Genomic DNA, 25,240 nt, shown 5'->3' on the forward strand with positions numbered 1-25,240 from the left:
CAGGTGTTGCTCTGTCTAACCTAACCTCCCCCTGCGTTTCCCTCTTCTACATTGTGCTGGCAAACCTGACCATTTTCCTGGTTGGATAAACAAATGCTTAACTTTATGGCGTTGTTAAAAATGCCTGCAGTAAACAATCTCTTGCCGTTAGACTGCTTTTCTTTTAACTCTTTCTCGTTCAGGAGACGTCATATTTAGCTGTGTGCTTTAGCCAACTCCTGTGGCTATCGCTGTCATGTCATACATGTAGACAACCAGGCTACTGTCTCTCTGTCAAAATGGAACAGTTGTTTTACTAGCTTATTTCGTTGTTTCAGGTCCCGCTGGGCCACCCATACAAAAACCTTTATCAAAGTCACTTTGGATAAAAGTGTCTGCTAAATGGCATATAATTTATTATTCCTTTTCTGTTTTACATCTTCCTCGGGAGATTCCCAAATGTCTGTGAGATGCAGCCCAGTGGAGTCGGAGCAGGATTCTGCATCAGAACCGGCTCCAGAAAGAGAGGTGGACAGTTCCTCAAAGACGGACGACAGGCGTTCTGTCTCCCCGGGAGACTCAACATGGAGGAGACGTGACTCTGGGATGAATGGATCTCCACCACAAAACACAGAGGTAGGATTATGGTTGTGACTCAAGTGGGACCCTATTCCCTAGATAGTGCACTATAGTTAATAGGATGCCATTTGGGACACATACAGTTGACTGGCCTCAGGACTCATATAAAGATGTCTAGTAGAAATCAATTGCTTATACTTACTAGTCTGGTACATAGTTATTGGTCGTTGCTTCTGAAGCTAAGCAGGGTTGGTCCTGGTCAGTCCCTGGATGGGAGACCAGATGCTGCTGGAAGTGGTGTTGGAGGGCCAGTAGGAGGCACTCTTTCCTCTGGTCTAAAAAATATCCCAATGCCCCAGGGCAGTGATTGGGGACACTGCCCTGTGTAGGGTGCTGTCTTTCGGATGGGACGTTAAACGGGTGTCCTGACTCTCTGAGGTCATTAAAGATCCCATGGCACTTATCGTAAGAGTAGGGGTGTTAACCCCGGTGTCCTGGCTAAATTCCCAATCTGGCCCTCAAACCATCATGGTCACCTAATAATCCCCAGTTTACAATTGGCTCATTCATCCCCCTCCTCTCCCCTGTAACTATTCCCCAGGTCGTTGCTGCAAATGAGAACTTGTTCTCAGTCAACTTACCTGGTAAAATAACGGTAAAATAAATAAAATAAAAAAACCATACTTGTTAGCTAGCTAGGTTGAGCGTTGGCTAGCTTTTTCATGCATGGTTTGTTAGTGTTGGCTAACTCAGTGTTGCTAGGTCTATTCCTCTTAGTGAAATGACAACAGTGAACAGCCAAGTTGTTTAACTTCCACCCTATACAGATAGTCCTGATTCAGCTGAGCTGGTAGCTCCATATCTTGCTACAGGATAACACCCCAGGGTAGCTTGGTCTATAGAATAGTATTGAGTCTTGTAAAGTGTGGCCATTGAAAACAAACTGTAAGGAACTATATGAGAACAAGCTGGTTAGTGTAGGGGCATATGCAGGCTCATACATTTTCTTTTAGGATTTATTTTTTCTTTTTCTAGTTGATTGTAATCATTTCTAGGGGAATTTCTGTTAGGTTAACCCCTGTGACTAGTAGTCCTACCTGGTGTGCTTTTCAGAAGGAGAGGACGGGAAGCTCAGGATCACTGCAGAATCAGATCAAGAGGACTAGTGGTTCACCAGGGACAGGCCCCAGGGGAAGTGTCCCTGTCCCAGCAGGCCACCGAAGCCAGAGCTCAGATAGTGACGACCCTCCCGACCGCCCCTTGATGTCAGGGGCCAGTGGTGCATCCACTGGGTCCCCGAGACACCCCCTCTCCGCTGTGGCTTCAGTGACCAAGGCCACACGGGAGAAGTGGTTTTCCTTTAGCAGGCCTCCCCTCCGGGCTAACCTCACAGACAGAGAGAGGAGGCCTCCCCTCCGGGCTAACCTCACAGACAGAGAGAGGAGGCCTCCAACCAAGTGTCTCTCCCTCCATCTCAGGCTGAGGAGGCCCAAGCCAACCTCCACAGAACCTAGTAAGTTGACCCACTGTTGAACCTTTCATAGCATATTGATCAGAACATACCACATCGTGCATAGACTGGCGGTTTGACGTCACATACTACTCTGTAATACGAGTGTTACACTGAACCAATATTATAAACGAAGCAAAATGCCCTCCTCACCCAGTGGCATCAGTATAGAATATCGTCCGACACCAATGGATGAACAGGCGAGGAAGCGGTTTCAGCTGTATGTCTTAGTGGGGTTCAGGGCCATTACATAACAGGCTGGCTAGTATCACGATACTCAATACTAAAACGATACCACAACAACAACAGAAAGAAGGCGTATTAGACAAATTCCCAGAATGGCACTTGATCCAGACAGATAAACTCAGCTACTGTTATGCAATCAGTTTGACTTGTTATTACTAATCTAAGTACCAAACAACATAATGGTCATTTATTTGAATGGTAAATCTGCATTGATAAACCGGGTGAATCAAGATGCAGCCTAGGTCTATTCACAATACAGGTGAGTGCATATTATTCAACAGGAGTGTGTGCATTGAGCTTGTTGTAGCTGATATTATGGGGCTGCAGATGATAAACAATCCTTTCCATTTAGGACTTATTTTATGGGCAACTGTTAGAACATATTATTTGATTGTACTGATCAACATTTGCATAGAAGAAGCCATATCTTTTATCAAAGTGTGCGGTGTCTCTTTAAGAAAGCGATGAGGTCATTTGTAAGGCAGAATGTGGCTGAGGAGTCTGACTTTGTGGCTATGCAAACCAGACTGGGGGCGAGGGAGACTAAGGGTGCGTTCGTAAATTCACTCTGGCTAGAGCAGATTAAAAACTGATGAATTTACAAACGCGCAACACCTGTTGAATATTACCGGTGTCAGTAAACGTTGGCAAAAAACATAACTAAATTGTATCCAGAATCACAGTTAGTCACCAACGCTCTAGATAACATGAAAACAGCCTAATCAGCTCTGCTAGGACCAGTAAAATGGTCAGAGTGAGGTGTTCTCTCATTTATGTCTGGAAGTAGCTAGCCAGCTACAGAACACTCGGATCAACCTTTCTCCTCGGCCAGAGCGTCCAGTCTACTCTGAACGCTCCCGAGATCGAAACACTCTGAATTTACCAACGACCCAGAGCACACTCTGACACACTGTAAGCAATTTACAGAGAAACTCCCTCTGTTGGCATGGTGCACCACCACCGTGGCGTTAGAATGGAAGGACCTAAGCTCCACCCCTATAACCAACACTAACCTTAACTTCTATGCAACTAAGCCACGCCCATAGCCACTGATTGGATCTGTGGTGAGCTGCGTCCTTAGCAAGGACCTGTCTAGCAGAGACCCATGGGCTTCCTCTCTCTAGCGGAGTGTTGGCCCTTCAAATCCCCAGTGATTAGGTAGTAACGAGTACAGGAGCCTTCATAATGAGGATGACATGGGGAGCTAGGGAGCCAAGAAGCGGTTGGAAGAGAGAGGAAACTCAAGCTTGGGTTTGTAATTTTCAGGAACAGGCAATATTTGCCATTCAAATATATTTTTGTCAACATGGGGCTGGGGCATCACCAGGGGAATGATGAGGACACTACATCCGATGAGGATCCTCATCTGGTCTGCATTTGTTCTCTCTTCTCCTAATGGGTCCTAGTTACAGCTTTACAAGCTCTTTGTGGTCAGAGATGTGTAGCCAGAGGCGGGCATGGGAAACCATCAGCTGTCAGCGGTGCTGAGAGATTAATGCCAGGCTCCACCGCAGAGGGGTGGCTCACTATTTTTGAGGTGTGTGTGTCTTCACATGCACTCAAAGTGCTGACAAGGAAAAGACCATAGTGATAACGAGAGAAGACTTGGTTATTCTCAGTCCCCTTTGTCCCTCCATGTTAATGTACCATGCATGGTGGAGGACAGAGAGGAGGCAAGCAGGCAGGGAGAGAGAGGAGGCAAGCAGGCAGGGAGAGAGAGGAGGCAGGCAGGGAGAGAGAGGAGGCAGGCAGGGAGAGAGAGGAGGCAGGCAGGGAGAGAGAGGGAGGCAGGCAGGGAGAGAGAGGGAGGCAGGTAGGGAGAGAGAGGGAGGCAGGTAGGGAGAGAGAGGGAGGCAGGTAGGGAGAGAGGGAGGCAGGCAGGGAGAGAGAGAGAGGAGGCAGGGAGAGAGAGAGAGGAGGCAGGGAGAGAGAGAGAGGAGGCAGGGAGAGAGAGAGAGGAGGCAGGGAGAGAGAGAGGAGGCAGGGAGAGAGAGGAGGCAGGCAGGGAGAGAGAGGAGGCAGGCAGGGAGAGAGAGGAGGCAGGCAGGGAGAGAGAGGAGGCAGGCAGGGAGAGAGAGGAGGCAGGCAGGGAGAGAGAGGAGGCAGGCAGGGAGAGAGAGGAGACAGGGAGAGAGAGAGGAGACAGGGAGAGAGAGAGGAGACAGGGAGAGAGAGAGGAGCAGGGAGGGAGAGAGAGGAGCAGGGAGGGAGAGAGAGGAGCAGGGAGGGAGAGAGAGGAGCAGGGAGGGAGAGAGAGGAGCAGGGAGGGAGAGAGGAGCAGGGAGGAGCAGGGAGGAAGAGAGAGGAGACGGAGAGAGGAGACACGGAGAGAGAGGAGGCAGGCAGGGAGAGAGAGAGAGAGGAGGCAGGCAGGGAGAGAGAGAGAGAGAGGAGGCAGGCAGGGAGAGAGAGAGAGAGGAGGCAGGGAGAGAGAGAGAGGAGGCAGGCAGGGAGAGAGAGCGAGGAGGCAGGCAGGGAGAGAGAGAGAGAGAGAGAGGAGGCAGGCAGGGAGGGAGAGAGAGAGAGAGAGAGGAGGCAGGCAGGCAGGGAGAGAGAGAGAGAGAGAGAGGAGGCAGGCAGGGAGAGAGAGAGGAGACAGGGAGAGAGAGGAGGCAGGCAGGGGGAGAGAGAGAGGAGGCAGGCAGGGGGAGAGAGAGAGAGAGAGGAGGGCAGGGGGAGAGAGAGAGAGAGGAGGGCAGGGGGAGAGAGAGAGGGGAGGCAGGCAGGGAGAGAGAGAGAGGAGGCAGGGAGAGAGAGAGAGAGGAGGCAGGGAGAGAGAGAGAGGAGGCAGGCAGGCAGGGAGAGAGAGAGAGAGAGGAGGCAGGCAGGCAGGGAGAGAGAGAGAGAGGAGGCAGGCAGGGAGAGAGAGAGAGAGAGGAGGCAGGCAGGGAGAGAGAGAGAGAGGAGGCAGGGAGAGAGAGAGAGGAGGCAGGCAGGGAGAGAGAGAGAGGAGGCAGGCAGAGAGAGAGAGGCGGAGGCAGGCAGAGAGAGAGAGAGAGAGGAGGCAGGCAGGCAGGCAGGGAGAGAGAGAGAGAGGAGGCAGGCAGGCAGGGAGAGAGAGAGAGAGAGGAGGCAGGCAGGGAGAGAGAGAGGAGACAGGGAGAGAGAGGAGGCAGGCAGGGAGGGAGAGAGAGGAGGCAGGCAGGGGGAGAGAGAGAAGGCAGGGGGAGAGAGAGAGAGAGAGGAGGCAGGCAGGCAGGGGGAGAGAGAGAGAGGAGGCAGGCAGGGAGAGAGAGAGAGGAGGCAGGCAGGGAGAGAGAGAGAGAGAGAGAGAGAGAGAGAGAGGAGGCAGGGAGAGAGAGAGAGGAGGCAGGCAGGGAGAGAGAGAGAGAGAGGAGGCAGGCAGGCAGGGAGAGAGAGAGAGAGGAGGCAGGCAGGGAGAGAGAGAGGAGGCAGGCAGGGAGAGAGAGGAGACAGGGAGAGAGAGAGAGAGAGAGAGGAGGCAGGCAGGCAGGGAGCGAGAGAGAGAGAGAGAGAGGAGGCAGGCAGGGAGAGAGAGAGGAGGCAGGCAGGGAGAGAGAGAGGAGGCAGGCAGGGAGAGAGAGAGGAGGCAGGCAGGGAGAGAGAGAGGAGGCAGGCAGGGAGAGAGAGAGGAGGCAGGGAGAGAGAGAGGAGGCAGGGAGAGAGAGAGGAGGCAGGCAGGGAGAGAGAGGAGGCAGGCAGGGAGAGAGAGGAGGCAGGCAGGGAGAGAGAGAGAGAGGAGAGGAGGCAGGCAGGGAGAGAGAGAGAGAGGAGAGGAGGCAGGCAGGGGGAGAGAGAGAGAGAGGAGGCAGGCAGGGAGAGAGAGAGAGAGGAGGCAGGGAGAGAGAGAGGAGGAGGCAGGCAGGGAGAGAGAGAGAGAGGAGGAGGCAGGCAGGGAGAGAGAGAGAGAGAGAGGAGGCAGGCAGGCAGGGAGAGAGAGAGAGAGAGAGGAGGCAGGCAGGGAGAGAGAGAGAGAGAGAGAGAGGAGACAGGGATAGGGAAACGGCAGGAAGTGGGAGGAGGAATATGTAGGTCCCGTGTGGATCAGTTGGTAGAGCATGGCGCTGCAACACCAGGGTTATGGGGAGGAGGGGGAGGGAGACAAGTAGTCACCCAGATTACTGTGGATAGCCAAAGCTCCCTATAAAGCCCATTAGTCCTGTGTCTGTCTACTGGCACTTGACCCACACTGACCCAATCCCCTTCCCCCCTCCACTTCCCCCTCCGACTCTGGGTCCTTCCGCTGCTACCAGGAGCTTCTAGTCCACCTTTAATTAACCCATTGACTTTGTGTGAGCAGCTAACAGCCATCTCCAGCTATGTCCGTGGTCCTATGTCAGGACCTGTACAATGTAGGCTAATCTGTATTTATGCCAAAGGTATTGGTGAACAACAGGATGTAGGCTAATATTGCGTACTTCATCATAACCATTGTGATATATTAAAAGGGGAGGTGCTTTTAAATATGTGATTATTCTTAAAAAAAGATGATGCTATTTTCACACTATGTCTTAATATCACTGAAATTATGATAATGCCCTTTTTGTGTACGAGATGTTAGAAAACAATGCCTTGAATTTCAGCTTGTTCTGGTGAGATGGAACTTTTGGCCCACATCATGACATCACAATGTGATCTGATGATAATAGTCCAATGACTGTTCATCTGGGTAAGGGGGTGGGCTCTAGACCATCCTATCAGCCAATCAGGGCTATGTAAATATCTTCACATTTGTTTCCTAACGCCCACTCGATCAGACGGAGTGTTTGAAGGGCGAAAGGAGGCTCAGGGAAATGCACTCAGTTCCTGATGTTTGGTATACTCAGTGTAAATGATAAAACAAATATATGTTGGAGTTATTTTCATTAAATTAACAGACAGTGATTTATTAGACATACAATGATTTACAAATAAAATTACAAAGACTGCTTGGGGGCTTTAAAAATCGTGATAATGGCTAATCATTCATCAAAGTAGTCATCTTGAATACAAATAGATACCACTCCAATCCTCCTAAGTCCTTCACTGACTGTTACAGCAACTGACACACTCATTAACACACTGACTTGAAAGTGACAGTCTCAGTAGGTGGTAGAGCACAGAAAGGAGCTCCTGCTCTCAACTTCAGTGACAGTCAGTGTGCCAGCAGCTCCTTCGTGAACTAACTAACGGTGTCCGTGTCACTTCAAGGTGCCAGTCCCAATAGGTGGCACCATAGATATAGAACAGTTATTGGTGGTACAGCAGGACAAGGTGCTCCAGTTCTGGCTAGCTCAGCGCTGAGCGTCACACTCCAGATTACTCCCTGGCAAGCTTATTACCCTGGGCCCACCAACCCCAGCCTTGGCATGGACCAGCCTCCGTGTGTGTAGGCACCTTACTATATACAGTACAATCCCCTCACCTACAGACTGGTGTATACACATGTCTCTCTCTCTGTCTCTCTCTCCTCTCTCTTTCTCTTTCTCCTCTTTCTCTCTCTCTCTTCCCTCATTTTGAAAGAAAGGCTAGTATATTCTGGGTGTTGCTACCTTCCGCTTATCATTTAAGCCCAACTTTTTTACACCCAGCTGCTGCAACAGACTGCTGGCCTGTAATATTATTAGTTCCCGTTGTTTGTATAACGACAGTGTATAATCCCCATACTAAGTTGAGTGTCTCTGTATGTCAGTTGTGCTGTCCAGTGAGGATGAGGAGGACATGGATGATGAAGAAGAGTGCCCCAGGCTGAAGACCCCACAACAGAGCCCCAGGCAAGGCCAACCCACCCCAGATGAACATGTACTCAAACAGGTAAGGAGGGATGGGAGGGGGCATGTGTCTCTAATGATCATGGTACGTCATCACATGTCAGAGGCCTATTCACTTTAAGTGAGTAGAATTCTAATGATATGGTTCTAATTCTATGGTTGCCTGGACAAATAACATATTGTCTGGTTTGAAAAATATTAGAGCATTTGACAGTCAGAGAACATCAAATCAAGACGGACATTTTTATATGCAGTACTCAGAGAAGACAGTGCTCAGAGAAGCCAGCTATTTCAGACTTGGATTGAGAGGTCAGACTTGGAGAAGACAACATTGTAGCCAATATCACGACTGAGGTGAGGTTTGCCAGCTCTTGTCAGCTAACTGCCTGTCTGTAACACATGTAGAGGTTCAGCTAGCTAGCAGACAGTGGGGATTGGGAATGTGTAATAAAAGAAACCAGTCTGGTGCTGTGAGATAATTAGTAGTAGAAAGCCTCCCCAGTGGATGTTTTAGAAGAAGCCGGTAACTCTGGTTAAGATCCAACATGTTTGTTATTGTGTTTCGAGAAGCTGTAGAGGAACAGATGTAACCCCTGTTGTTGAGCATCTTGAATAGAGCTTCCCATCTCTGTTCTATGATTTCTATGTTGCTCAGTGCAGTGTTTCTTCTACCATTACTGTAGCTGGAGGAACCTAGCTGAAGGGCCTCCACCTTAAACTCCATCCACTGTAACTTGTTGCAACTAAAAGACAAGACATCACCAATTGAAAACATTCTAGGAAATCTTGGTCGATTTGCTTCCAGGAAAGCCTTTGTTTCATGCCTGGGAAGAAATCTATTTAAGCAGTTGAGGTAAATATGAGGTGTTTTATGCAATATTGTGAATTATTTCCATGTGTGCCGGTGCCCCTGTGTTGTGATTGACAGGCTGTGGTTGGAGAGAAGGTCATTGGGTCACAGAGCGTATCGGAGCACCAACCTGGCAGCACACAGCCACTGCCTCCTATCATGGAACTGTCCTTCTCTACACTGCACGCTGGGGTGCTCCGAGCACAGGCCAATGGAAACCTGGTGGTAAGACACTTTGGCTAGTGGTGTGTGTAGGTCACTCTATCTTTGTGTACACATAGGCGTGTGGTTGTACTCCACATTTGAAATTAGCTGAGCATAATACCTGTGCGTTCCAAATTTGTGTCTCAGTTGAAGCCTTTATGAATGGAAGACAGAAACAACCAGGTTCTTTCCCCGCTGTCCTGATTTCACATCCATATTTGCCCAGCTTCTTTCTCTCTTTCTTTCCATGCTCTCTTCCAGATAGCTTCCCCCTTAATGTGATTGGCCCATCACTAGTTTTTGTTCCTGGTTTATATTTTAATAAAGGACATGTGTTGTCCAACGTCTTAATGGGCCAGTGCTCACAAAATAGGACTTACATATTACACTGATGGGACGGATGGAGAGAGCTGTAATAAAATAGAAGATCAAATATGTGTCGCTACTTTGAACACTTCGAACACAACCTTGACTGGCAGTCTCATGAACCCACATGCCAGTCTCTTGCTGGAACAATAACATGATAAGCAACTCAAGACCATAACTGGCAAAACATCGGCAGTTTATCACCAGGTGTTCTACAAACTCCCATCAAGTCCATTCAAGGGCCATAAAATCCTTTAACAAGCAGTTAAGAAATAGTGTGGTGCTAATGACAGAGTACTGGGGTGAATGAAACCGTGGTCAGTGAGTCCGGAGCAGTTGCCTTGTGGTCAATAGATTACTGTGTCAGACTTTTGTTGTTTTCCACTGTGACATCAGCAAAACAACAGGGAAGTCCCCATTGCCTATTTTATTGATGGATTTATTTATCTGCTTTTGTCATGTCTGGAAACGTTCCTTCTGTTGTTGAACGAGGCATTGTCTTTTTTATTGACAACCCTTTTAAACAGAATATGTATTATTCTGTTATGATTGGTATTGTTTCCATAGCAACCATGCTAAATATGTCCAATGTGAATACCTATTTAATCCTTTCAGATCTACACAAGTGCATCTGGTCTGGGCTAGGGGAATAAGGGTCTAGGGGTTGGTCAAGACTGAGCATCAGGGTCAGGGGTCAGTCTACCCTCCTAGTATATAAACCCAACAGGATGCTTTATAATATCCCTCCACCTGTCTTCAATCTCTTCTCCTTTACCTCTTCTCTAATCAGCTATTTTATTCATCCTCTCTCTTATTACATACCGTAATGACAACATGTCAGCATTTTCCTCCTGCTAATATATTTCATCTCCCTCCTCTTTTTTATAGGTAACAGATGATGGCATCACTCTACCGCTGAAAGGTAATCACTGACAGCTTGACATTGCAGCTGTGTGTGTGGTGGAGTATGACCTAGCCTAATGATCAGATGGGGAAAGATGATAAAAAGGTCTCAATAAGCCTCAGAGGGTGAAGTCACTGTGTGTTTTAGTCTTTACTGCAACACATGCAGGGTCCTCCCCTTCCCCAGGGGGATCATATGGGCTTCATAGCTTCCCTGAGCCACCATCTGCCACCACATAGATGATGGCCCCCTTCTCCTCTCCTCAGTTGACGTTAACGGGGCACAATGTGTCATAGATTGCGGCCTGGCGTCATAGATTGCGGCCTGGCGTCATAGATTGCGGCCTGGCGTCATAGATTGCGGCCTGACGTCATAGATTGCGGCCTGACGTCATAGATTGCGGCCTGACGTCATAGATTGTGGCCTCAGTGTCTTTGTGATGAGACTTAGGTCAAGGTATTTAGATGAGGGCAGCGAGCAGATGAGTGGCAGTCTGTTAGTGCCATCGTGCCAACTCCTTGGCCCTCATTGTCATGCTAAACATGTTTGGCTTGACAATAAGCAAATTAGTTGGCAAGAGCACAAACAGATCTGGGACCAGGCTAGTGAAGTCAGACTGGCAAACACACTTCTGTTCTGAAAGTGTAGTGCTGAAATCCATTGTCTAGGAAGGAAAGGTAGGCGGCCAGTACGATGCAAAAAAACTGTAGTTAAGGATTTACAGGTATTATATACATGTAGAAGGATCAGATCAGCCTATTCTATATTTAAGCAATAAGGCCAGGAGGGGGTGTGGTATATGGCCAAAACAACTGTATACCCCGGCTAAGGGCTGTTCTTAAGCACGACGCAACGCCCAGAGGTGCCTTATTGCTATTATAAACTGGTTACCAACATAATTAGAGCAGTAAAAGTAAATGTTTTGTCATACCCGTGGTATACGGTCTGATATACCACGGCTGTCAGCCAATCATCATTCAGGGCTCGACCCACCCAGTTTGTAATATTAATTATGTGTAATGATTTAATTCCAGCCTGACGTTCCCTTCGATAACCCATCTTTAATCCTTTATATAAATCTCATTACGGTTACACTTGTTATTGTCCCATGGCTTACCATGTTGTTTACTGTAGGTGAGCATGTAACGACCCTGGTCAACTGTCTGGGTCACACACTTTTGCCCCCATACACACACTTACACATGAACACACACACACCTCTACACACTTACCTGTTTTTCTCTGGACTGGGTTAGGGTTAAGAAGCTCAGCTTAGGGTTCTATTTACGTTTGGCGACAGTAGGCCATACTGGTTTGCACAACTTTTTCACCCCACTTGACTCCGGGTGCATCTGTGGATCTTACTAATGTCCTAAGACGCTTATGTTGAGCAGGAGGTGGTCAGTTAGTGAGAGCATGGTGCTAGTAATTCCAGGGTCTTGGATTCTTAACCCCTGATAGTCAGTGTATTAGACAGTCTTTCTTCATTCTCCAAAATACTGTATAAGACCCTTAAATAAATTATAGAAATAATCCAACAAAAAATACTTCCCTGTCATCTGATATCCAGTATGATCAAAACAGAATTATTACACCTCACCCCCCTTCTCCAACAGATTCCAGGGTGTCATCCGAGGAGGAGGGGGGGGTGTCGGTGAGCCTGGTGGCGTCCCAGCTCAGGGGGTACGCGGTGTGGGACGGGGGTCTAGCCCAAGACGGGAGTCTCTTCCAGGGTTGTCCCGGCCGAGCGGCCCCCTCCCTGCTCTTCCTCTGGGTGTCTGAGGCCCAGGCCAACCTGGTGCAGACAGAGCTCTCAGCCCTCCACCCCGTTACACTGCCTGGTAAGACTACTGTACCAACTAGGAGAATTAAGACAGAGAAATTCATTACAGTGTTAGTCGAGACTTGAGAGTCCATGTTAACTTTAAAAGAGCTCACTTGAAAAAGAGACGTCAATCTCAAAGTGACTTCCCTGGTTAAATGAGGATAAATACATCTATAGTTTAATGAATAGTGGCTCAACATATTTTCACCAGATGCGGAGAATTTGATGATAAATTGGGACTGGTGTTCCGTCCGATCCAGAGGTGGATTAATTGAGTTCAAGGTTCAATCAAGCTGTGAAGGTCAACAGGAAAACAAACTTCCCAAGATTCTGCCTCGGGAACCTAAATAAAGACAAGGAGGGTAGAAGTGGTGCGTTGTCCTTAATGTGGGCCAGTTACTGAGTATTAGTGGGAGGATCACAATGCAGCACACCGTCATGATTCAACCTCATGTTCTCCAGGAAAGAAAGTCATCACCTGCCAACGTGTATAACACTGTGTGTCTCTGTGTGTTAATGTGTGTGTGTTCCCTCCTATTGTGGATATATAGGTCAGGCCTGTCCATTCCTCCTCCTGGTCCTAAGAGAACAGCTGGGTGATCTGCAGGCTGCTCTGCTAGCCTCCATGCTGGATGTAGAGGCCTTCCGTCAGGGCCGCTCCTACGACCTGAAGAGCCCTCTGTCCTGGGCAGACGGCCTGGCACTGATACACAGCTGTCCCCAGGACGCCCACCTCCTCACCCTGCTGGGGCAGAGCCTGGTGGCAGCAAAGGTCAGTATAGTCACTCAGGAGCTTAGAACTGTGTGAATATGTCTGTGTGTCTATGTGCTTGACAGTGTGTATATACCTCTGTGCTCTTTCGTCCCCTGTCCCCCCAACTCTCCATCCTTCTGCCTTAAGATGCAGAGGTATACATTGATAAACCTGTTATAATAATGTCTGTGTTATTCAATCCACTGTGAGGTCTGGCTGCTCAACATAACAGCAGGTTCTATGAAGGCCAGTTAGTGGCGCCAGCTAGAAGAAGTGGCCCTGTCAGCACGCACGCACGCACACACACAGTGTGAGTTGCCCCTGACTTAGTTTTGATGAAGTGACAGTGTCCAGTGAGGGGAGAGATGGAGGGATGGGGAAATTGGAGGGATGGAGATTGGGAGATTGATGGATGGAGATGTAGAGATGGGGAGACTGAGGGGTGGAGATGGGGAGACTGAGGGGTGGAGATGGGGAGACTGAGGGGTAGAGATGGGGAGACTGAGGGGGGAGATGGGGAGACTGAGGGGTGGAGATGGGGAGACTGAGGGGTGGAGATGGGGAGATGGTGAGACTGATGGGTGGAGATTAGAGGTCGACAAATTAATCGGAATGGCCGATTAATTAGGGCCGATTTCAAGTTTTCATAACAATCGGTAATCGGCATTTTTGGACACCGATTATGGCCGATTACTTTGCACTCCACGAGGAGACTGCGTGGCAGGCTGACAACCTGTTATGCAAGTGCAGCAAGGAGCCAAGGTAAGGTGCTAGCTATATTAAACTTATCTTATAAAAAACAATCTATCTTGACATAATCACTAGTTAACTACACATGGTTGATGATATTACTAGTTTATCTAGCTTGTTCTGCGTTGCATATAATCGATGCGGTGGCTGTTAATTTATCATTTAATCACAGCCTACTTCGCCAAACGGGTGATTTAACAAGCGCATTCGTGAAAAAAGCACTGCCGTTGCACCAATGTGTACCGAACCATAAAAATCAATGCCTTTCTTAAAATCAATACACAAGTATATATTTTTAAACCTGCATATTTAGTTAATATTGCCTGCTAAGATGAATTTCTTTTAACTAGGGAAATTGTGTCACTTCTCTTGCGTTCCATGCAAGCAGTCAGGGTATATGCAGCAGTTTGGGCCGCCTGGCTCGTTGCGAACTGTGTGAAGACCATTTCTTCATAACAAAGATCGTAATTAATTTGCCAGAATTGTACATCATTATGACATAACATTGATGGTTGTGCAATGTAACAGCAATATTTAGACTTAGGGATGCCACCCGTTAGATAAAATACGGAACGGTTCTGTATTTCACTGAAAGAATAAACGTTTTGTTTTCGAAATGATAGTTTCCGGATTTGACCATATTAATGACCTACGGCTCATATTTCTGTGTGTTTATTATATTATAATTAAGTCTATGATTTGATAGAGCAGTCTGACTGAGCGGTGGTAGGCACCAGCAGGCTCGTTGGCATTCATTCAAACAGCACTTTCCTGCGTTTGCCAGCAACTCTTCTGTGCTTCAAGCATTGCGTTGTTTATGACTTCAAGCATATCAACTGCTGAGATTAGGCTGGCAATAGTAAAGTACCTATTAGAACATCCAATAGTCAAAGGTATATGAAATACAAATGGTATAGAGAGAAATAGTCCTATAATAACTACAACCTAAAACGTCTTACCTGGGAATATTGAAGACTCATGTTAAAAGGAACCACCAGCTTCTGAGCAAGGAACTTAAACATGAGCTTTTTTACATGGCACATATTGCACATTTTCTTTCTTCTCCAACACTTTGTTTTTGCATTATTTAAACCAAATTGAACATGTTTCATTATTTATTTGAGACCAAATTGATTTTATTGATGTATTATATTAAGTTAAAATAAGTGTTCATTCAGTATTGTTGTAATTGTCATTATTACAAATATACACTGCTCAAAAAAATAAAGGGAACACTTAAACAACACAATGTAACTCCAAGTCAATCACACTTCTGTGAAATCAAACTGTCCACTTAGGAAGCAACACTGATTGACAATACATTTCACATGCTGTTGTGCAAATGGAATAGACAACAGGTGGAAATTATAGGCAATTAGCAAGACACCCCCAATAAAGGAGTGGTTCTGCAGGTGGTGACCACAGACCACTTCTCAGTTCCTATGCTTCCTGGCTGATGTTTTGGTCTCTTTTGAATGCTGGCGGTGCTTTCACTCTAGTGGTAGCATGAGACGGAGTCTACAACCCACACAAGTGGCTCAGTTAGTGCAGCTCATCCAGGATGGCACATCAATGCGAGCTGTGGCAAGAAGGTTTGCTGTGTCTGTCAGCGTAGTGTCCAGAGCATGGAGGCGCTACCAGGAGACAGGCCAGTACATCAGGAGACGTGGAGGAGGCCGTAGGAGGGCAACAACCCAGCAGCAGGACCGCTACCTCCGCCTTTGTGCAAGGAGGAGCACTGCCAGAGCCCTGCAAAATGACCTCCAGCAGGCCACAAATGTGCATGTGTCTGCTCAAACGGTCAGAAACAGACTCCATGAGGGTGGTATGAGGGCCCGACGTCCACAGGTGGGGGTTGTGCTTACAGCCCAACACCGTGCAGGACGTTTGGCATTTGCCAGAGAACACCAAGATTGGCAAATTCGCCACTGGCGCCCTGTGCTCTTCACAGATGAAAGCAGGTTCACACTGAGCACATGAGCACATGTGACAGACGTGACAGAGTCTGGAGACGCCGTGGAGAACGTTCTGCTGCCTGCAACATCCTCCAGCATGACCGGTTTGGCGGTGGGTCAGTCATGGTGTGGGGTGGCATTTCTTTGGGGGGCCGCACAGCCCTCCATGTGCTCGCCAGAGGTAACCTGACTGCCATTAGGTACCGAGATGAGATCCTCAGACCCCTTATTAGACCATATGCTGGTGCGGTTGGCCCTGGGTTCCTCCTAATGCAAGACAATGTTAGACCTCATGTGGCTGGAGTGTGTCAGCAGTTCCTGCAAGAGGAAGACATTGATGCTATGGACTGGCCCGCCCGTTCCCCAGACCTGAATCCAATTGAGCACATCTGGGACATCATGTTTCGCTCCATCCACCAACGCCACGTTGCACCACAGACTGTCCAGGAGTTGGCGGATGCTTTAGTCCAGGTCTGGGAGGAGATCCCTCAGGAGACCATCCGCCACCTCATCAGGAGCATGCCCAGGCGTTGTAGGGAGGTCATACAGGCACGTGGAGGCCACACACACTACTGAGCCTCATTTTGACTTGTTTTAAGGACATTACATCAAAGTTGGATCAGCCTGTAGTGTGGTTTTCCACTTTAATTTTGAGTGTGACTCCAAATCCAGACCTCCATGGGTTGATAAATTTGATTTCTATTGATAATTTTTGTGTGATTTTGTTGTCAGCACATTCAACTATGTAAAGAAAAAAGTATTTAATAAGAATATTTCATTCATTCAGATCTAGGATGTGTTAATTTAGTGTTCCCTTTATTTTTTTGATAAAAACCGGCCGATTAATCTGTATCTGCTTTTTTTTGATCCTCCAATAATCGGTATCGGCGTTGAAAAATGATAATCGGTCGACCTCTAGTGGAGATGGCTTGTTGGACAGAGTTAGTGGGGGGTGGGATCACACCCAACCAGCTGCAGAAGTGAGCTTGGTCTCTACTGCCTCACAGGTCCTAGAAGGATGGAGGAATTACACAGGCAGTTAGAAGGGATCTGGGTGGGCGAAGGTGTGTGTGTGTGGTGGGGATGATGAGTACGGCAGGGGTGATATGTGATTGGCGGAGAGTGTGTGTGTGTGGCGGGGGTTGTGTGTGTGGTGTGTGGTCCAGGGAGGGCCCAGGAACGTCAGGGTTTTTGGGGCCAGCTGGCATAGACCAAAGTAGGCGTTAAAGACCTCGTCTTTATGAGCTGGCTCCCTTGACCTCATCTGTGGACGCAGCAACTTGCACGCATTTTGCGTACCAACTATGCAATTCTCTGTCCATGTACGCAGGTACAAGATCCGAGTTAAAAGTACGAAGAAATTAATAGGGCCCGATTTTTTTTAATATATATATTTTTTTACATTTTAATAAAAAATAAATCCACTGAGTAAATCTAACATCCCGATTCTCGAGCTGCAACACACAGACATGTACGGAGTGGGCTCTAAAGGGCTCTAAAGTGCCAGCAGTTCACTCGCATCTGCTAGTGAAAGAAATGAAATGCAAATACGAAAAATAACTGGTCGCATTTGTGCGATTGTGATATACTTTTAATTCTGCGTCCCATTAGTTGTATTTTCCACGCAACCTGATAGACTAACTTTAATTATGATCTACGTCACAAAAAGCATTACAAAAGTATAATAAAAAATAAATATAAACATATTGGCATTAAATGGGATGCTGTCAAGAAAGTACGTATTTCAACCTTTTATAGACTTCATTTGGTACAATTCTATAATTGCGATCAGACTCACAAACAGTGCGCGTGCTGGGAAAGAAAACCCCAATTCGGCGCGTGCTAGGCGCGCGAGTTGTATCTCCAATTTGCCGCCCGCATCTGGTACTCTAAAAAGTTGGACAGAGTTGGCAGATCTGCAGCATGTCTGGCCAACACACACACAGTGAGTGGCGTCATCCTCTTCCTCTCTGCTGTTCATCATCAGAGCAGACCTTGACTGTATCATCTCGGTCCCACTCATTCTCATCACTCGCCAAAACTTTGAATTTGATCACCTGAATCTGTAGAGTGATGACTTATGACTTCTGACAGGTGATTCTGTAATGTTTTTCTGTTCTGTTCTTGTTCCGATCAGGGGAGCCCCAGTCGGACCAGAGCGAACCACAGAAGCAGAGAGCCTTACTCCAGACTCAAGGGCCTGCTGCCCACCAGGTGAGGGCAGTATATCTTGCTGTCCACCAGGTGAGGGCAGTATATCTTGCTGCCCACCAGGTGAGGGCAGTATATCTTGCTGCTCACCAGTTTATTGTTATGGATGGTTTTCAATGTAGAATATACTACCTAGTATATTACTAACTATATTAGTTAGTATTAGTTGTTGCTGTTTACACATTAACTATTGGCTCTCTTCATCATCAGGTTGATCCAGTACCCACCACTCCCTTCTAAAGGAGGAATCACCGTGACAACAGAGGACCTAGACTGTCTGGACAGTGGCCAGTTCCTCAATGACGTCATCATCGACTTCTACCTTAAGTGAGTTCTAGTGATCTGCCTGTGGACCAATGTTTTTCTCCTGTCATGTGAACATCTTAGCCAGCTGGCAGACGTGTAACCAGTGATTATACAATGGGTGGGTCTAATCCTGAATGCTGATTGGTTCAAACCACAACTAAGTACAATGAAGCAGGACTAAGGGGACTTTTCTGACCAGCATCCCATTGACAGGCTGACCACCCAAAACCTAAAACTGACCGTTATCATAACCAAACCCTAACATTAGCTTCATTTAACATATATGGAAATCAGCCACGTCCCCATAGTTTAGCTCAGCCACACAGCATGTGACAGTACAGCAAAACCTCAGCATCTTCCTGTCCCCTCAGGTATCTTCTCCTGGAGCGGGCCCCGGGGCCCCTGGCAGAGAGATGTCATGTCTTCAGCAGCTTCTTCTACAAGCAGCTGACCCGCAGGGACACGTCCCTGGAGGAGGAGGCTGCCATCCCGTAAGGAGATCAGCACTCAGCGTCTTTTAACAGCTTAGTGGGCGGCTCGGCCGCGCGTCACATGGCGCTCCGCGGGGGGCTCATGTTTGGTCTTAGGCTCCTGGCAGCGTGCTCTACGTGTGCTGGTGGCTTAGTCACATGCTAACGATGTTAATGATGGTATTGACAGAGAAGATAAGGAGCATTTTACTCTTGTTAAGAGTATTGTTAAGAGATATTCTTCCTGGATTGTGATGGAAGGAGTAGTATGTGTTGCTGTGAAGTGTTTCCCCTCTCCTTCCTCTCAGGGCCAGGGACAGGAGGCACCAGAGGGTGAGGACGTGGACCCGCCATGTTGACATCTTCAACAAGGACTACCTGTTTGTGCCTGTCAATCACAAGTGAGTGAGAATCATAGACACGCATGCACTCACTCACACACACACACTCTCACACAAACACTCACACACACACACACACTCTCTCACAAACACTCACACACACACACACTCTCACAAACACACACACACACTCTCTCACAAACACACACTCTCACAAACATACTCTATACTACACTACTCTACTGTACACTACATTACTCTACACTACTCTATACTACACTACTCTATACTACACTACTGTACTCTGCTGTACACTATATGTCACGCCTGACAGAGACGGGGCCAGATGTGCGTACCTTCATTCATATGGCTGTGGAATGATGGCGGTCTGGATGGAGTGCTGCACAGCGTCACGTTCCCTGTTCCCTTTAGGACCACAGTAGAAGGGTTTTAGTCTAGATACTGTACCTTTGTCAACACGGTCTTCTGTCCCCGGCACAATGATTTGGAGCCCTGCTCAGTCCGTGGAGGGTGGCTCTTGCAATGCCAAGTGCTGTAGGTTCAATTCCACCCATAGGGAAATGTATGCAGGCATGACACTAAGTCGCTTTGGATGTCAGTGTCTGCTAAATGGCATATATTATGATATACAACTGCAGACCTATTGTACATATCTTAATGGGTTTTCAGTATAAAAGCATCAATGACAATACCTCCCGACTGACGTGTAGCTGGAAAATGGGCTAAGCTCCAGATACGGATTTATATTCTGACACGGTATCTTCCAGGGTGTTCCTATACAAGAGAATCAGGCCAGGCTAGGACAGGGGACACAGCCAGGCTAGGACGGGGGACACAGCCAGGCTAGGACGGGGGACACAGCCAGGCTAGGACGGGGGACACAGGCAGACTAGGACGGGGGACACAGGCAGACTAGGACGGGGGACACAGCCAGGTTAGGACGGGGGACACAGCCAGGCTAGGACGGGGGACACAGCCAGGCTAGGACGGGGGACACAGCCAGGCTAGGACGGGGGACACAGCCAGGCTAGGACGGGGGACACAGCCAGGCTAGGACGGGGGACACAGCCAGGCTAGGACGGGGGACACAGCCAGGCTAGGACGGGGGACACAGCCAGGCTAGGACGGGGGACACAGCCAGGCTAGGACGGGGGACACAGCCAGGCTAGGACGGGGGACACAGCCAGGCTAGGACGGGGGACACAGCCAGGCTAGGACGGGGGACACAGCCAGGCTAGGACGGGGGACACAGCCAGGCTAGGACGGGGGACACAGCCAGGCTAGGACGGGGGACACAGCCAGGCTAGGACGGGGGACACAGGCAGACTAGGACGGGGGACACAGCCAGGTTAGGACGGGGGACACAGCCAGGCTAGGACGGGGGACACAGCCAGGCTAGGACGGGGGACACAGCCAGGCTAGGACGGGGGACACAGCCAGGCTAGGACGGGGGACACAGCCAGGCTAGGACGGGGGACACAGCCAGGCTAGGACGGGGGACACAGCCAGGCTAGGACGGGGGACACAGCCAGGCTAGGACGGGGGACACAGCCAGGCTAGGACGGGGGACACAGCCAGGCTAGGACGGGGGACACAGCCAGGCTAGGACGGGGGACACAGCTGTTCCCTATAGTGTCTTGTGAATGCCATTTACTCCACTAGACTGACTGGTTTCTCTCTTTACACATTGAAACAACACATGCTGCCCATTTCTCTGTATTGCCATGATCAAATCCATCTATATATCTAGATGAGAATGTAGATACGGTAACACAGATCTCTGTATCCCCAGTCCATTACCCTTTCTCTCCTAGGATAGGATAGGATGAACTGTAATGTCCCCGAGGGAAGGATTGTCTTAGACACACAGTACTGCTGTATACAAAATAGACACTGTACATTACACACTGTACATAATATATATCTTATACGTTACTCTTATCATACACATTGAACACTTCGCATATAGCCACATACATGATACATTGCACCTTCCCTTGTCTGATTCCGTTGTGTTTGATTCCCCAGAGCCCACTGGTACCTTGTGGTGATCTGTTTCCCTGGCCTGGAGCAGACCCAGCATGAGGAGTGGTCCGGCCCAGCTGGAGTGGAGGCCAACGGGGGGAAGAGGAAATGCCAGCCCCAGGCTTCAACTGGGCCTTCTCCAGAGGCCAGCAACCCCAAACTGCAGAACGGAGCAGGTGCGTTGGACAGCGCCGATGCATTGTGTGTTTGTGATATTTACCTTGGCAGAATCTCACTTCTCTCACCAGGGCCCTGTAATAGTGTTTCTAATCAGCCCGGGTTGCGTCCACATGCTTTGTTTAACTTTAATGACCAAATTAACGTTGGGTTAGATCGTTCTTATTTTGCCTCAATGTTGTTGGAAGGTAGCTAGGGGGCTGTTTAGGCTGCGATGTCAGTCCCTAACTACCCGTTAAAACCCTATGTTAGGGCTTATGTTGTTATATACAACTCCAGACCTCTGAAAACGATATCTCTCTCAGAAAACTGACAATTAGGTGGTGTTCTAGCCATACCTGGATGTGATGTTTATGTTTTGTGTGCATGTTCATGCGTGTGTGTAATTGAATCCCAACTGCAGATGGAATTATTTGGTTGGCCTGGTGGCTGTAGTTCAGGTCTAGCGTGCCCTCCATACCCAGCCAAGAAACACTGAGAAATGGAGCAGGCACATTTGGCCATAACACCACAGAACAAAATCAAAGTAACTAAACATTTGCTGCTGGTTTCAAAAGGTGTGTGTCTGTGTCGTCTGTGTCTGTGTGTGTGTGTGTGTCTGTGTGTGTGTACGTACTTCAGGTGGAACAGGGGGAGCCAACGGGAAACCTATATTGAGGCCCCACAACCCACCAGTAAATATCACCCTCTTTTGTAAAACAATCAAAAATATCAGATGTTTTGAGCATGTGTGCAACATTCTAAGTTACATTATCCCAATTTTGAAGGTGTGTACCCAAGATGGTTGTCAGAGGGAGACCATCATTAAGAAGTGAGTGCATTAATTGTGAATGAATTGTCTGTACTTCCTCCATCTATAACAGTGTGTGTAATATCACGGGGTTGTCTTCTCTCTGTAGACCCTGCATTCTCATCATGGACTCCCTGAAGATCTCTTACCATGAGAGCATCTATAAGCTCTTGCGGGAGTGAGTACTCTCTCTGTGTGTGTCTGTCGCGCCTGCATTGTTTTGTGTGTGTGTGGTTCATATATGTGTGTGTACACTAGTTTCAATCTCTCCCGGCTGTCCTCTCCAGTTACCTACATGTAGAGTGGGAGGTGCGTAGAGGAACACGCAGAGACTTCACTGTGGACAGTATGAAGGCTTCCCACTGTACAGTCCCTCTACAGGACAACAGCAGCGACTGTGGCCTCTACCTCCTGCAGTACGTGGAGAGCTTTCTGCAGGTACGGCCCTCCCCCTGTAACCTCCCACGCTTAACAACAAGCTGACATCAACCATCCATTTCATTGGTAGTTTTCTGACTCCACTACACTGTCTAAAACACTTGATCTGAAATGATAACTGCCTGTCCCATGCATGACATCACACCTTAATCCAAAACCTCTGGTTGGCTCACTGACTTTCTCCAGAACCCAGTGGTGCACTTTGACCTCCCCCTGCGTTTGGAGCGCTGGTTTCCACGGCAACAGGTGTGGAGGAAGAGGGAGGAGATCCGGAGCCTGGTGATGGAGCTGCACGGTCGCCAAGGCAACGGCGGGAGCAGCTGCAGGTAGCCAGGGTACCTGATCAGCAATGCACTACTACTACAATACCCCTAAACTGTGAAGGACTTTTATTTTTTAAATGTACAATACATGTAATATTTATACTATTTTTGTATTACTATTTTTTAAATAAAATGTCACAGGATGTTTGTTTCTCACTTGTATGTAATGTGAATGTACAAAACAATAGGATTGTAAAATTGAATAAAATTGTTGATGTAATGTTTAGTTTTTATGTTACATTATAGAAGAGAGCATTTGGAATGGACATTATTACACAAGGATATGAGTGAGCACACACATCTAGTTAGCTGAGCAGAAGCGTAACTCATGTACCCAGAACAGGTTTCTTTTTCAAATGTCCTTATGACTCCCACATAAAACCACTATAAATATTAAAGTCAATATTACTCAGTTATTCCTGTTCTGTGTGTCCGGCTGTTGTTCCTGACCATCAGTCATAAAGGACTCAATATGCACATGATTGTTAGCAGCTGCTAAACAATAGTGTTATCACTACAGACGAGTCAACATGTTGGCAGTGTTTTACTTTTGGCTCGTCATGATGTAGCTGCTTAGTTTGTAAGAAAAAGCCAATGTTCCAGTGGGGAACACCGAGTAAGCTTACACAATGAGCGCTTGTAATATGATGATTAGAACAGCACCTCTCCCCTGTTCTGTTTACAGGCAGAACTAAATTCCCCTCCAAGTTTGTGCTGTATGAAAGTCTAGGGACCTGACTCACTCTGTCATAAGAAACAGAAATAACATTCTCCCCACACAGTAAGGGTTTCCATTTGGGTTTCTGTTTGTTTTCATGGTGTAAACATTGATTTGTTAATGGCATGTTTATAATGATGTATTTACAATAATGTATTTATAATGTGGTATATTCCTGGATTAAAGATGCTCCCAAAGTCTACCTAGCAACGGCTGGACAGAACTCTCTTCTGTCACCATCACAATATTGTAGAGCGAGAATCCCAGATATGACCTTTTAAGTTATTGTGTGTTTTTCACACGGGCACAGTTAATAGGTTTTTCAGTTTGTGTCGTTAACACTAAGTCTGATAGGATATGTGCTTAACCATATGTACTTAATTGGGTTAAGTTGGTAGAATGAGCGTTTTTGGATAATTGGAGTCTTTGGTGCAGCCTCTCACAGCATGTGGGCCCCAGACAGAGCCCTCTTAGACAGGACAGAGCCCTCCTCCACCCCTACTGGTGTTGGAAGGGTTAAGGTCACCCCCCCACACCTCCCAAATGAGTTGGGCTACCCTTTTCCTATTCGCCCCATCCAAATCTCTACCCCATTGATTTAGCCACTGTCAGAAAATGGCCCCACTACTACAGTATAAAAACTAGTGTTTATCAATTCTTCCATATTGTTATCCTAATACTATAATTATGTTGGCTTCAATTCTGTCTTATAGTTCAGTTAAAGCCGTATAGTCAAATGCAGTAGCCGGTTTGAAGGTTTAAATTGTGCTGTTAAGGTAGCCACTGGTTCACTATGGATGGGCTTTACGGCTGGGTTCAAGGGTTCCATAGAATGAACCAAGGACATCCATACTGCTTAACTCGTCTTACACCTTCCAGCCTACAACTACTAATGCATTGGTTTAGGGTCTGGAGATCAGGACTGAGATCAATGTCCTTCCGATAGACAGGTCCAGAGAGTCAACAGGTAGTCTGGAGACGTGTTTTATAGAGAACCGTGTTAAAGCAGTTTGAAGTTAGTTTTGTTTTTATTTACAGATAGTTTAACTCATTTAAATGGGCTAACATCAAATCTACTTTGTAATGACAATAAAGAAACTCCAAGTGACCGAGTGAAAGTCTTCATTGTGAACAATAATTGTTAACTGGCATGTTTAGATGAAAACACAATGACGTGTTGGACAAAAGAACCATGTATCTTCTCAGCAGGTTGCCAAGGTCAAAGGTTATTAGGTTACTGTAGAAGACGTTTAACCTCAGATATCTCTGAAAGGGGGGTGGTCATCTGCTGCTGTTATTTTCCCCGAGGTCAGGACGTCGGGGGGTGCGACCATGTGGGGCGAACAGCCGGGAACCTACCAACCATGTCAACAAAGACGGGAAACACCGAGCATATGGGACCTCTGATGGGAAGAGGATTTGGGGACTGAGGAGCTCTGCTGTTGGCTCTGGCCTTCATTCATTTGGGTTCCGTCCTAAATGGCACCCTATTCCCTATGCAGTGCACTACTCTTGACCAGAGCCCTATGTGCCCTGGTCAAAAGTAGTGCACTATCAAGGGAATAGGATGCCATTTAGAACACACACCTGGAGGGCGTCTGCTGAAATGCGTTGGTTGAGGGAGAGGTTCATCCCCAGGTAATTAGCAGGGTCCCTGCTGGGGCCAAGCAGGATTACAGGTCATTGCCTGTATAAGAATGCTACTCATTTCATTAGATGGTGGGTCAGTGGGGGTCGCTTGCTGAAAGGAAGTGTTTATTAAGAGGATTTTGTACAGTAAATTGTAG

The 25,240-nt window shown here is 47.7% G+C and overlaps 1 protein-coding gene across 5 annotated transcripts in view; it reads left to right on the forward strand.

The window, feature by feature from the left end:
* LOC120039379 (sentrin-specific protease 7-like) overlaps positions 1–24,562 on the forward strand; it is an 80,265-nt gene extending 55,703 nt beyond the window's left edge. For 3 of the 5 annotated variants that reach the window (XM_038984809.1, XM_038984808.1, XM_038984812.1), the window contains 17 exons: positions 431–615; positions 1,672–2,071; positions 7,947–8,068; positions 8,954–9,100; positions 10,334–10,367; positions 11,966–12,190; positions 12,726–12,946; positions 17,771–17,847; positions 18,055–18,171; positions 18,522–18,641; positions 18,929–19,021; positions 21,011–21,183; positions 21,806–21,858; positions 21,952–21,995; positions 22,084–22,152; positions 22,262–22,412; positions 22,599–24,562. In XM_038984809.1, coding sequence (XP_038840737.1) covers positions 431–615; positions 1,672–2,071; positions 7,947–8,068; positions 8,954–9,100; positions 10,334–10,367; positions 11,966–12,190; positions 12,726–12,946; positions 17,771–17,847; positions 18,055–18,171; positions 18,522–18,641; positions 18,929–19,021; positions 21,011–21,183; positions 21,806–21,858; positions 21,952–21,995; positions 22,084–22,152; positions 22,262–22,412; positions 22,599–22,742 — 2,375 coding nt within the window. In that variant the 3' untranslated portion in view covers positions 22,743–24,562. Of the gene's footprint in view, positions 1–430; positions 616–1,671; positions 2,072–7,946; positions 8,069–8,953; positions 9,101–10,333; positions 10,368–11,965; positions 12,191–12,725; positions 12,947–17,770; positions 17,848–18,054; positions 18,172–18,521; positions 18,642–18,928; positions 19,022–21,010; positions 21,184–21,805; positions 21,859–21,951; positions 21,996–22,083; positions 22,153–22,261; positions 22,413–22,598 lie in introns of those variants that run through there. The other 2 variants (XM_038984810.1, XM_038984813.1) reach the window with 2 other exon arrangements.
* Positions 24,563–25,240: the final 678 nt, after the last annotated feature.

The sequence above is a fragment of the Salvelinus namaycush genome, unplaced genomic scaffold (genome assembly GCF_016432855.1).
Source record: "Salvelinus namaycush isolate Seneca unplaced genomic scaffold, SaNama_1.0 Scaffold269, whole genome shotgun sequence".
Lineage (NCBI taxonomy): Eukaryota > Metazoa > Chordata > Actinopteri > Salmoniformes > Salmonidae > Salvelinus > Salvelinus namaycush.